This window comes from Diabrotica undecimpunctata, chromosome 2 (genome assembly GCF_040954645.1).
Source record: "Diabrotica undecimpunctata isolate CICGRU chromosome 2, icDiaUnde3, whole genome shotgun sequence".
NCBI lineage: Eukaryota > Metazoa > Arthropoda > Insecta > Coleoptera > Chrysomelidae > Diabrotica > Diabrotica undecimpunctata.
Window position 1 is genome coordinate 11407000 of NC_092804.1, and position 12125 is coordinate 11419124.

The window sequence follows — 12125 nt, forward strand, 5'->3', positions numbered from 1 at the left end:
GCACAGACGCCCCATCACAACAAGAAGATACCAGTTTTGTGACGGAACCTGACGTACTCAAAAGTGAAGTTGAAGCAGCAATTATGAGGCAAAAAAGTCAGAAAGCTGCCGGTCCAGATAACATACCTATTGAAATGATTTGGGCCCTAGATGACGTTGGAGTGGATAAAATACATGAAATTTGTCAAAGAGTGTGGGAGACAGGTAAATGGCCTGAGGACTGGACACAATCACTATATATTCACTATATATTCCCATACATAAAAAGGGAGCGAAAGATTTATGTAGCAACTATCGCACAATTGCTCTAATTGCGCATTGCAGTAAGATACTCTTACACATAATTCTCGAGAGGATAAAGCCCTTTTTACTACCTAACATTGCGGAGGAACAAGCAGGTTTCGTCCCCGGACGTGGTACTAGAGAACAAATTTTAAACGTACGGCAGATTGTAGAAAAATCCAGAGAATTCAACATCACAAGATATTTGTGCTTCATATATTTATAGTAAAGCTTTCGATTTGGCCAACTGGAGTAAAATGTGGCAGGTTTTGTCTGAAATGGGAGTCCCCAATCATCTGATACTGCTAATTAAAAGCCTGTACAATAACAATTATGCCAGAGTTAGAATAAATGGGGAACTAACCGATAGTTTCAGGGTCACAAAGGGCGTGAGACAAGACTGCATACTAAACCCAATTCTATTTAACATCTATGGTGAATGGATAATGCGGAAAGCTACTGAGGACTGGAACGGTGGCATCACCATTGGCGGGAAGAAGGTTTGCAACTTGAGATATGCAGATGATACTACTATCCTCGCTAGTTCTGAAGCTGAATTGATTCACCTGCTACAACGGATAGAAGACGTAAGCTTAACGATGGGCCTTAAAATAAACAGAGATAAAACGAGAATCATGATAATTGACAGAGCTAACAACAATCAAAATCATCTGGTCATGATAAACAATATCGCTGTTGTAGATAAATTTGTGTATCTGGGCTCATTAATAACCAACAAAGGAGGCTGTACTGAAGAAATAAAGCGGCGGTCAGCAATTGCAAAAAGCGCTATGGCAAAATTAACAAAAATTTGGAAAAGCCATGAAATAACTACCGATACAAAAATGAGACTAGTAAGAAGTCTAGTTTTTCCAGTTTTCACTTATGCATCGGAATGCTGGACCCTTACTGAGAAAGACAAAAAGAACATAGATGTATTTGAGATGTACTGCTGGAGACGAATGCTGAGAATACCATGGGTGCCCGAAGAACAAATGAATCCATACTGGACCAGCTAAACATAAAGAAAAGACTAAGAACACAAATATCAGAACAAATAATAAGCTATTTTGGGACATGTGCTTCGAAGAAATGGTCTTGAAAAACTTACCATCCAGGGAAAAGTAGAAGGCAAAAGAAATAGAGGTAGATCTCCCACACGATACACGGACCATATTGTTGCTACCATTGGCGCTCCATTGTCAGAATGTGCTAGAATGGCAGAAGATAGAAAAACGTGGAGGAACATTGGGGAAATTTAGCTAATAGCTTCATGATATCACGATACCTGCATCAGGTCAACGACTAAGAAGATTCAAGGTAATATCAACGCTCTTAGGTCCACTTAGGGATCTAATGGTGCAGTGATGCGTCTTGAACAGCCTCTCCTACTCAAATGTCAATCTCACCTTCACGTTGGTGAATCCTGTTATCACAAATGAAGCTCTCGTTACTGACTACAAGCGGAATAACTGTAACAACTTTAATTAAGAAGATATAATTCCATTAAAGACCGGCCGACAAGGGCATTCTGAACACAAATAGAGAAGATATAGTAAAAACGTGGAGATCATACTGCCAGGATCTATAAAAAGACGAACAACACCTGAAACATATCCATCCTAATTAGAATAGTTGGAAGAAGAAACTTAAATAAGTCACCAGGCCCAGATATTATGATAACAGAAAAAATGCTCAAGAAAACAAAAGAAATCAGAATAAAATTGCTTCACCTCATCTGCAATCAAATTCCACGATATGGCCCACTCATTGGATGCCCTCAATGATCCCAACAATACAAAGAAAAAGCAGCGTTCTTAAGTTGGCAATTACAGAACTAGTTCTCTTATCTGACATGTCAGCGAGATAATCATCATCAATTAAAGGCTGAAAACTTTCCTCCAAAGAGAAATACCAGGAGAGCAGGCCTGGTGTGCCAAAGGTAGATATACACGAAAACATCCCGTTATATATCTGCTTCATAGATTATCGCAAGGCGTTCGACAAAGTAAAATTTTATCATTTACGGCTGATATAAAAAGAAGTGGGCGTCCCAAAGCACCTGATTTCCCGTATAACTGTCAATTCGCCGTGTACCACGCAATGTAGGGAACTGGACTCTCAATGAAAGATCATAGGTACCAGCAACACCTTCAGGGTGTCTTTCAAACTAATAACGCTAAGATAACAGATTTACTAATCCTGCACAAAAATGATCAGTCTGAAAATATTGACTAAAACCAGCTGCAATGTCGTACAGTATAAGAATGACAGCCTCGTCATCTATACTGACGATATTTCAAGGATGAATTGATATTTAAATTGCTGTCCTATAGTAAAGTTTACAAGAATTTTGACATTGGTGTAAATATAGTTTGAAAATACGGGTCACATAACATACAGAGGAAAGCGACAAGGTTATGTTCTATAGCTTTTACTCTTTAATTCGTGCTAGGGAAATTCCTTCGTGAAATCTCATTAAATACGTTGTAAGATCATAAAGAAAACTAATAATTATTTTTTATAAAGATAGTACCGACATCTAAAATAGCGGTAAAAAAATATTGTCTTACCATTACACGACTCGCACGCCTTTCCACCTAAAGACACCGCTGGATCTGAGCTGCCGTTACTTCCATTAACAACACCTTTGTTATTGTTTAATGCCGCAGGATTTGGTTTATTGCTGTAAAAAAATAATGTTCTTATAAAGCTATATTATAAGACAAAAATATGTAAGAAGCTTAATGAAATGATAATATGACAGTATAACAACAGTTCTTTTGATAATATGATTGACTTCTCCATTTGATTAAACGAATCTCATTAGCCATGGAAAAACTCTTCTTGTTCTTCCTCTCTATAAGCAATTCTGCTTGTACATTGGCAGTTTGATATCTCTGTAGAAGGTTGTTACTCCATATTTCACGCGGTCGTCCGATTCTGCGGTTACCTTTGGTAAAAATAGAATTTACATAGTTTTATGAGTTAATTTAATGACTTCTTGACTTGTGATAACATCCACCCATTCCACTTTATGTAATAAAGGTATTTCTCGGCATGCTTTAATCATCCAATGACTTGGTCATATTATTTTCGAATGTTTTGACCTCTATATATTATTTAGGCTCGATATAAGTCATTTTAGTTCACCCAGTGCACACCGCGTAAAATCCAAAAGAATAAACATTGGCAGAATCAATCTAGAACAACTGATAGAGAAGAAAATGGCAAAAGGTAGACCGGTCCATCTGGCCGTTGTTGATCTAAAGAAAGCATATGACTCAATACCTAGAGTCAAATTATGGGAAACAATGAATGATCTCGGAATCCGACAAACACTAATAAAAGCAGTTAAAGCACTATACAAAGAAAACAAAGTAGCTATTAAATGTGGAAATAAAGCCTACAATCCATTTAAGACGACAAAAGGACTTCTACAAGGCTGTGCTACGTCCCCTACTCTGTTTAAAATATTCTTGGAAAAGACACTCAAATCATGGAGAAGGTGCGAAGGAATGGTCATACCAGTAAGAGACGAATACCTATACACCTTAAGTTTTGCCGACGATCAAGTAGTCATCGCACAAGATGAAGAAGATCTCAGCTTTATGCTCAGAAAACTAGAAGAAGAATATAAAAACAACGGAATGGAAATAAACTTAGAGAAAACCGAATACCTAACAACAAAAAACAAGGATATGAGAAACCTAGAGATAGACGAGGGAAGACAAATAAATGGAACAGATAAATTCAAGTATTTAGGAACCATAATATCGAACCAGGGAACAACAGAAGAAGATATAAACAGACTGAGACAAACGAGAAACTGTATAAGACAACTAAACTCAGTGTTGTGGGATAAGAACATTACGATAAAGACAAAAAAGAGAATATATAATACCCTGACAAGAAGTATCCTGACATATGGGTCCGAAAACTGGACAATAAACAAGAGAAATAGAGGTAGAATAAGAGCAGTAGAAATGGAGTTCCTGAGGAGAAGCTGTAGACTTACAAAAAGAGACAGAATTGAAAACGCAGAGATTAAGCGGAGAATGGGAGTGCAATCAGACATAATCGACTATATAGAGGAGAAGAGACTATCCTGGTATGGCCACGTCAGAAGAGCGGACAGAGGACGCTGGATAAACAAAATCACAGAATGGAGCCCGATTGGAAGAAGAAAGAGAGGAAGACCCCGAAGGTCATTCAGAGATGAAATCGACGAGGCTATGGAGAAAAGAACCCTGCGAGATGGAGACTGGAATGACAAGGAAAATTGGAGAAAACGGTTGAGTGAAGGAAGACAGTGAAAACTGTGGAAATCCTTAGTAGTAGTAGTAGAATCAATCTTTTTACGAGCAGAAGTAGAGAAGGTTGTCAACCAACTAAGAAAAAAAACCCAGGGATAAATAGCATACCAGCAGAGACTCTAAAAGCAATGGGCGAGATTGGTATAGATGTAATACTGAATATGTGAAACATGATGTGGATCATACGTGAATGTCCTGATGAGTGGTGCGGATCAACCTTTATCCCTACCCATAACAAAGGATCACTTACCGTATGCAGTAATTACAGAACCATTGCCTCATTCAAGCAAAATCTTGGTACATATAATTCATGAACGGGTAAAGAACTCTCTTCCAGAGACAGCCGAAGAAAATGCTGATTCGTACCAAGGAAAGGAATGCGTGTGCAGATATTGAACACCAAACAGATAATAGAAAAAGCGAGGGAAGACAATATACTAATGCTGCTCTGTTTCGTAGATTACATGAAGGCTTTCATCCTTTTCAAAAGGCTTTCAGGCCTTTCCAAAAAAGGGAATTAGACAGGGCTGCATACTATCACCATTATTACACAATGTATATTCTGAATATATAATAAGGAAAGTACTAGACGAATGGGATGGAGGAATCACTATAAGAGACCGAAAAATCAGTAACCAGCGATATGCACACTTATACTAGAAACAAATCAAGCAAATAATAATCTACTATACATTCATTAAGCAGTGAATTCCGAAGTAGTAGACAGATTTGTATGCTGGGGCTCCCTGATAACCAACAATGGCGAGAGCTTCTCAGAAATCAAGAAGGGACGCAATGGCCCGAACTGCAACAGCTAAATTAATTAAAATATCGAAAGGCAACAATAACAAGGACTACTAAGCTCAAGTTGGTCAACACCCTTATTTTTTCCATTGCTACATACGCAGCTAAAACATGGACACTTAAAAAATCGATAGAAGTAAGATCGAAGCTTTCGAAATGTGGGTCTACACAAGAATTCTACGCGGGTCCTGGACAGAACATAGAACTATTCTGTCAGACTCAAGAAATGGAAAAAAGGAGCCCATTCAGAAAGCACTAAGACTTCGTCTTTGTGGAGGAACTCTTCACGCTCGGTAATGATCGCTAATTCTGTGCGGAGAGCACACTCAAGACGAAGCTAAGAACTGCCGATACCAGATGATATCCAGGTTTCATTAGCATTTCCCAGAAATGGAAATCTGCCCAAAGTGTCATCCATTCCCTACCTTCCTATGGGACAAGAACAGATCAAAAACCAGAGAAAATAAACGCGATGAAGCTCAGCAAAGTCCAAAAAAGGTTCAACGAGCATAAGTGACGTAGCGAGGAAAAGGTTGAAGTTCCAGATGAATTAAAACACCGTCTTAAATGAGTTTCGACAGCAGATGTTAAAATCTGTCCGAAAGCCACAGACATAATATGAAAGCCTTCAAAATACCTTTCGGATCGCAGTGTGGAAATGTCTACTAGGCCTAGTGACACCTTTTTCTATGTCATTTGTGAATCTTGCGAATTAATGTTTATTTCTGAAGTTTTTGGTGCATATGATGCGAATATCAGATAAGATAGGGTTTCTTGAGGTATCTCTGCAATAATTAGGAATATGTTTGAATGTGCTGGTCTATACAGAACAAGGTGGTATTCATTATTCCAATGATTTTTTATTTTATATCCCTTATGTTATACCTTGTCGTATGCTTGCTAGACGTGCAGCTACACTGCCCAGCTTTATATAAATTTAGAGACAAGAGCGAATACTTCACTCTTGCTGTGACTCATTTCGAGGTGGCATTTGCGACAGCTCGACCTTCAACTCTTTGAGCTTATTTGATTTTGTACTTTAGTGATATTTTAAATAGCCCAACTCAAATATAGATGCAATAATCATAGCTTAGTAAAGTATAACTAAACATAGCCAAAAATAAAACAAAACAAGAACCAAAAATGTAATAATAAGAATTATACGAACTCACTAGTTAGGAATGTAGACTTGTTTCAATTTTGACTCCGCTTCCACAGCTTTCACTCGTTTTTGTTGTACATATCGGTCCGTAGTTTTCCACATGTAATAATACTCTATTATATTCTTTAGTGTTTTCCATGGAAGGAAATCATGACGAATATCGTTAAAATCCTAAAACAAACAAACAAGTACATAATACTGATAATAGACAAAACCACTGGTGTTATTAACCACTTTAGACCAGGGCGGATCTGTGAAAAAACGACTACATTTGGATGTGAGAGGTAGCATTCTGATTTTTGCAAAAAAATAATAAGAATTGGCTTTTCCTGTCTCAAATAAGTCGCGAATATTAATCATGAAATTAAAAAAATCTAAAAATGAATAAAAACATCGATTTTTTTATTTTCCTTGATTATAACTTTATAAATAAATAGCGTAATGAAGTCGTAATGAAATAAAAGAACGATAATTGAATTTCCTTTAAGATACGACTGTTTTAATTTATTACCATTGCTGCAAAATAGCAATAAATACAAAAAATAGAGGAAAACAAGCCTTTTCTTATTCAATGTTTTTCAACCATTCGGAACTTCGTAATTCGCCTAAAAAATATTTATAATATAGTAAAATAGTCCATCAAATTTCGTTAAAAGCGATTCAATAGATTTGTCATAATTTTGCAATCTAAATAAAAAAAAATTGAAATTCTTTAACGAAAACAAAACAAGATAGAAGTTTGCCAATTTTTTTTACCTATAAAATAGCGTTTCTTTTATCCACGCACTTTCTAGAATTAAAATCGGATTATTTCGCCAGAATCAAGAATTTTTAAAAAATTTTTGACTTATAAACAAATATAATATCTCGGTAACTAGTGGTTTAAATTAATATCAGGAACAAAAGGATGGTAATATTTGAACCATTACCATTCTCTTTCGGATCTCTCGATAAAAATTTTAGTATCTTCAAGATATTCATAACATATAATATTATAGCAACAAAAACGATCAATATTACTCGTAAGAAATACCAAAAAAACTAGGTTGATGAAAATTGAACATTAAGTTCAAAATTGGTTTACGTAAAAAATGTATTTTCTAGGCTTCAAATAAAGCAATCAATTTTTTTCTTCTTTTTTATTCTGATGTAACTCGAATAGACAAACCTAAATAACGCATTACCAAATCCTAAAAATGCTTTAATTTTATTATAAATAAATTCATTTATTTAAAACAAAATAAAACTACATATTTTTTTTTAGAAAAACTTTCCAAACGCTTACCTTTTAACGTTCTAAATACAAATATTTTTATTTAAAAGCTGTATAATTATTTAAAAAATCTTTCTTTTAACAAATTAAATTTTTTTAATGCCCCCACCCCTAGCTCAAACCTCATCCCCAAAAAAACCGAGATATCGGCCAAAAAGCGAACCGCGAGGAATTTATTGCTAATTTATTATAGAAGTTTTGCAAAAATCAGAATGCCACCTCATCTCGAACGAGATTCGCCCTGATCAATTTACGTCAACTGACCATAATGCATTTAATAACACTGTTTAATAAACTGTTTCTTTTTCAAATAATTTTTGCAAGTAAAGAAACATTGAGAAATAAATACTTTATTTAACTATAGAACGGATGAGACATTACTTTATCGAAATCCATATTATTTAAAAGGAATAAATTCACAGTATGTATATATTTTTGATAAATTTTCACTGTGCTTACTTATATGTAAGTGAAATGTTTCACCACATTGTGGCTTCTTGGGATATTAAGGTAAAACCACCATAAAATGTTAAGTCTTTGATTTTATAATTGGAACCATGAAACTGGTTCAGGTAAATATGGAAATTTACCTTTACCAGTCTCACAGACTGCACTTCAATGAAATCGATTATTCACCTGTAACTGTGCGTATATATAGTTTACTTTCCTTTGGTGCATATACGTTATATCTCATTAGGGTTAGAAGAGAACTATACTTTAAAAATAATTGTACACAAACATCTAGACCTACTGTAAAAGATTACAATCCTTGATAGAATTGTGTTATAGTTCGATTTTTTTTATTATACAATAATATACGGGACGTAAGGGATCAAACACAACATTCCAACTCAACTACCAATATCAACTGCTGCGACCAAGTATCAGCGATATACCTGAACCATATCGCAAGTAACTTAATTCTGCAAAGAACATCATTAAGAGAAAAGGCCTCTGGCTACTCTTGTCTATTTATACCTGTTTACTTTTATTATGTTACTAACCTAACTTAACCTAACCTATTAGCCTGTTGAACCACATATAAAAGCTCTTCACTAGGTTAGTGACATCAAGATTGGAGAAAAATGAAGATTTCTACCAACCGAGAGAGCAGGCAGGATGTACCAATGATCACACACAGTGTTAGAACTGGTGGAGAAATATACGTATTTGAGTCATGAAATAAGAATCAAACATTTGAAATTCAAAGACGAATTACTTTAGCGTGGGCAGCCTTTGGAAAACTGCAAGACATACTTAGGGCCAACATACCAATTAGCCTCACAAGAAAAGTATTTGACCAATGCGTATTACCGGTCATGACCTATGGGGCGGAAACTATGACTCCAACCAACACTACGGCTTCGAAATTGAGAGTGGTACAGAGACGAATGGAACGGTGACGTTGCGGGACCGAATAAAAAACCAAGATCTGCGAAGGACGAGTATTGCTGATGTTGTGGAACGCATAGCGGAAATGAAATGGAACTGGGCAAGCCATGTAGCGAGAATGTAGAAGAAGGCCAAGAGGAGACAAACGTAGTAGAGGAAGACCACCTATACGTTGGGCTGACGACATCAGGCGTATCATCAAAAATTGGCAACAAAGAGCACAAAATCGTAAAGAATGGAGGGAGGCCTATGTCCAGCAGTGGACGTGATAAATGAAGGCTGGATGATGATGATGATGACTTTTATTATAGATTACTGTGAACTATTTTACTGTAAAAAAAAAAGAAATGGCTCTCAGTCACAGGCAGGTGATAAATCGCTCGAAGGTGCGAATAAAACCCCTGCTTAATCTAGAAAAGTTTATAAATAGAATAGAGACTGCACACCTTATATTTCTGCGCTGCAGAAGAAGTCAATAATGCGATATAAGAGACTACAAGCCCATGGGACACTTTTAAGGGTAATTTGACCCAGCATGAAACATAAATCATTACTATAACATGTAATAACAACTTTAGAAACTATGCCATCAGTGTTTATCGGCACAGGTGACTACACAGGTAAGGTAAACTTACTACTCAAGGGGAGGGGGTATTTTTGTCAAACATTTTTGTACAGCATTTATAACTTAGCTAGGTAATACAAAAATAATGATGCCTCCACCTAATGCCGTACAAAAATATTGGTACCAGTAGCAGGGAGAATCTTTGATAGTACCGTTGAGAGCGCATCTTCTTGTCTCCATTTTTTTATTTTTATTATTTTTGTTCTTTCTCTTCCGGTGTCTATTTAAAAGTAGACAAATAAACAAAAACAATGCCGTAAATTTTTAACTATTCAAATGTTACATTTTTTAGGGTTTAACCTGCTCTTAGAGGACGTAATTTTATTCTTTTGAGATGTTGGGAAAGTAAGAATAAGCTTAAGTTCAAGTTTGTGGCGTCGCCACCCTTGTCCCCCCTTGCAAAGAGTTTTCGCGCTGCATCTCCTAAACTAGCAACCCTACAGAAACAAATTAAATTGTCTACAACTTTAATGCTATTACTTTTTATCATAAAATGGAAAATAAATAAGTTATAAATAAAAATAACTAAAAATTTTGGAAAAAATTTTCTTTTGGGACTTATAACTTTTTTGCGGTAATTTTATAAAAAAAAGACATCAAATTTGTTTAAATTTCATTAATTTTTCTGGATTTCACAGTGCTCCAAAATTGACTGGGTTCTTGAATGCTCCTACGTACGCACTTCATCTTTTAGATCATAATCAACCTTTAAACGACCAATTTCAAATTCTCCGCATTCAAAATATTGACCTAAAGCTATCTTTGTTACAATCTATAGAAATTAATAAATTAAATAATACAGATATAATTCTGAATGAGCAACTTAAGGCTGTTTTAGCAGTTCAAGTACACTGCGATTTGAAATGGGCGTATCACTTACTTTTCTACACTGCTTACGCGAGACCATCTTTACTCAGTGCCGCCGGCCGACGGGTAGTTTAATGACAACAAATACATTATTCTCCATTCAAATTAGTTTTAACACTAACTAACTGACCGTACGTTCATGAGATTTGACGTCACGAAGGCGATAACGATGAAACTAAGCCCAATGATGAGTAACACGTTTCACTATTAGATTTCAGTATTTTTTAGCAATTTTCTTTAAAATTATAACACGCTTTTCTCGACTATTACTGGACACAGAAAGGTGAAACAAAAATCAACGATTACAGAAAAAAAAACTCTTTCGAGTGATGGGCGTAAAAAGTTTGGTTATAATAGAACGTTAAACAGTATATTCCAATTTTTCAACAGAAGTTTCAAAAAAATAAAAAAGTAAAACCATCAGTTTAAAGGCAACATAATTTCGAATAATGTGTCCAAATTTCGAGACATTTTGTCAGTAAATAACAGAGAAAACACTGTCCCTAGGTTTTGGGGCACCGATAAAACAGCCTTAAGACAAACAGCTCTCCTCTTTAATATTCAGTTATTTACGTCACATTCTAAATGAGTTGTCCTGTATATCCTTGTTTTGTTTTTCTATTCTAGCACTACAAATAGCGACCCACGATGTTTCAACTCCTTCATCTAAATTGTACTCCTGACGAATTTTCATTCGATGAAATGATATACGAATAAAACACTACATAGTTGGGGAGACCGAGACCAGTTGACTAAAGGGGTTAGTTGACTAATTGACTCTAGTTCCTCTAATGTGTAACAGATGTCGCCTGTAGGCACCATATCTGAACTGCCAACTCTTGAGCCTCTATTTTACAATATCGCTATTTTGGTCGCGATACGACCACGACGTGGCTTCAAGCAAATATGCAAACTCACTTCCACAGAAAGAGGAATCGTTGTAACCCTCACTGTTGCAATTTCAGCAAAGTGGTAATACTGTTCCTCCGTTCTTCATTTTCCCGAGGGTAAACTACAGGGGCCGCTTTATTAAAGCTGCACCTGTCGGAAGACTAGGAGGTGCAAATCCATCAGGATGGATAAAAGAACAATATTTTGTGAAATTTGTCAAGCATTTTCTGTTTCGCACAAGATGTTCTAAGGAGCGCCCTATACTTTTGCTGCTCGACAACCTTGTAAGGAAAACAGTAACAGTTTTATCTTTTCCTCCGCACTGCTCGCATAAATTACAGCCTCTAGATAGGAGTATTTACGAACCCCTAAAAAATGCTGCAATTCAGCTATGAATAACTGGATGGTGAACAATCCAGGTAAGGCATTTTCCATATATGATGTTCCTTGCATTGTAAAATGAGTCTGCCACTAGCTGCTATGCCAACCAATATAATTGCTGGGTTCAGTAAA

At 35.9% G+C, this 12125-nt stretch overlaps 1 protein-coding gene across 2 annotated transcripts in view; it reads right to left on the reverse strand.

Annotated features, from left to right (window-relative positions):
* The window catches only part of MTA1-like (metastasis associated 1-like), an 85335-nt gene that overhangs the window by 24762 nt on the left and 48448 nt on the right, over positions 1 to 12125 (reverse strand). For both annotated transcript variants that reach the window (XM_072522249.1, XM_072522250.1), the window contains exons 4-5: positions 6575 to 6735; positions 2856 to 2968 (exon numbers count right to left, since the gene is read on the reverse strand). In XM_072522249.1, coding sequence (XP_072378350.1) covers positions 2856 to 2968; positions 6575 to 6735 — 274 coding nt within the window. The remainder of the gene's footprint in view (positions 1 to 2855; positions 2969 to 6574; positions 6736 to 12125) is intronic.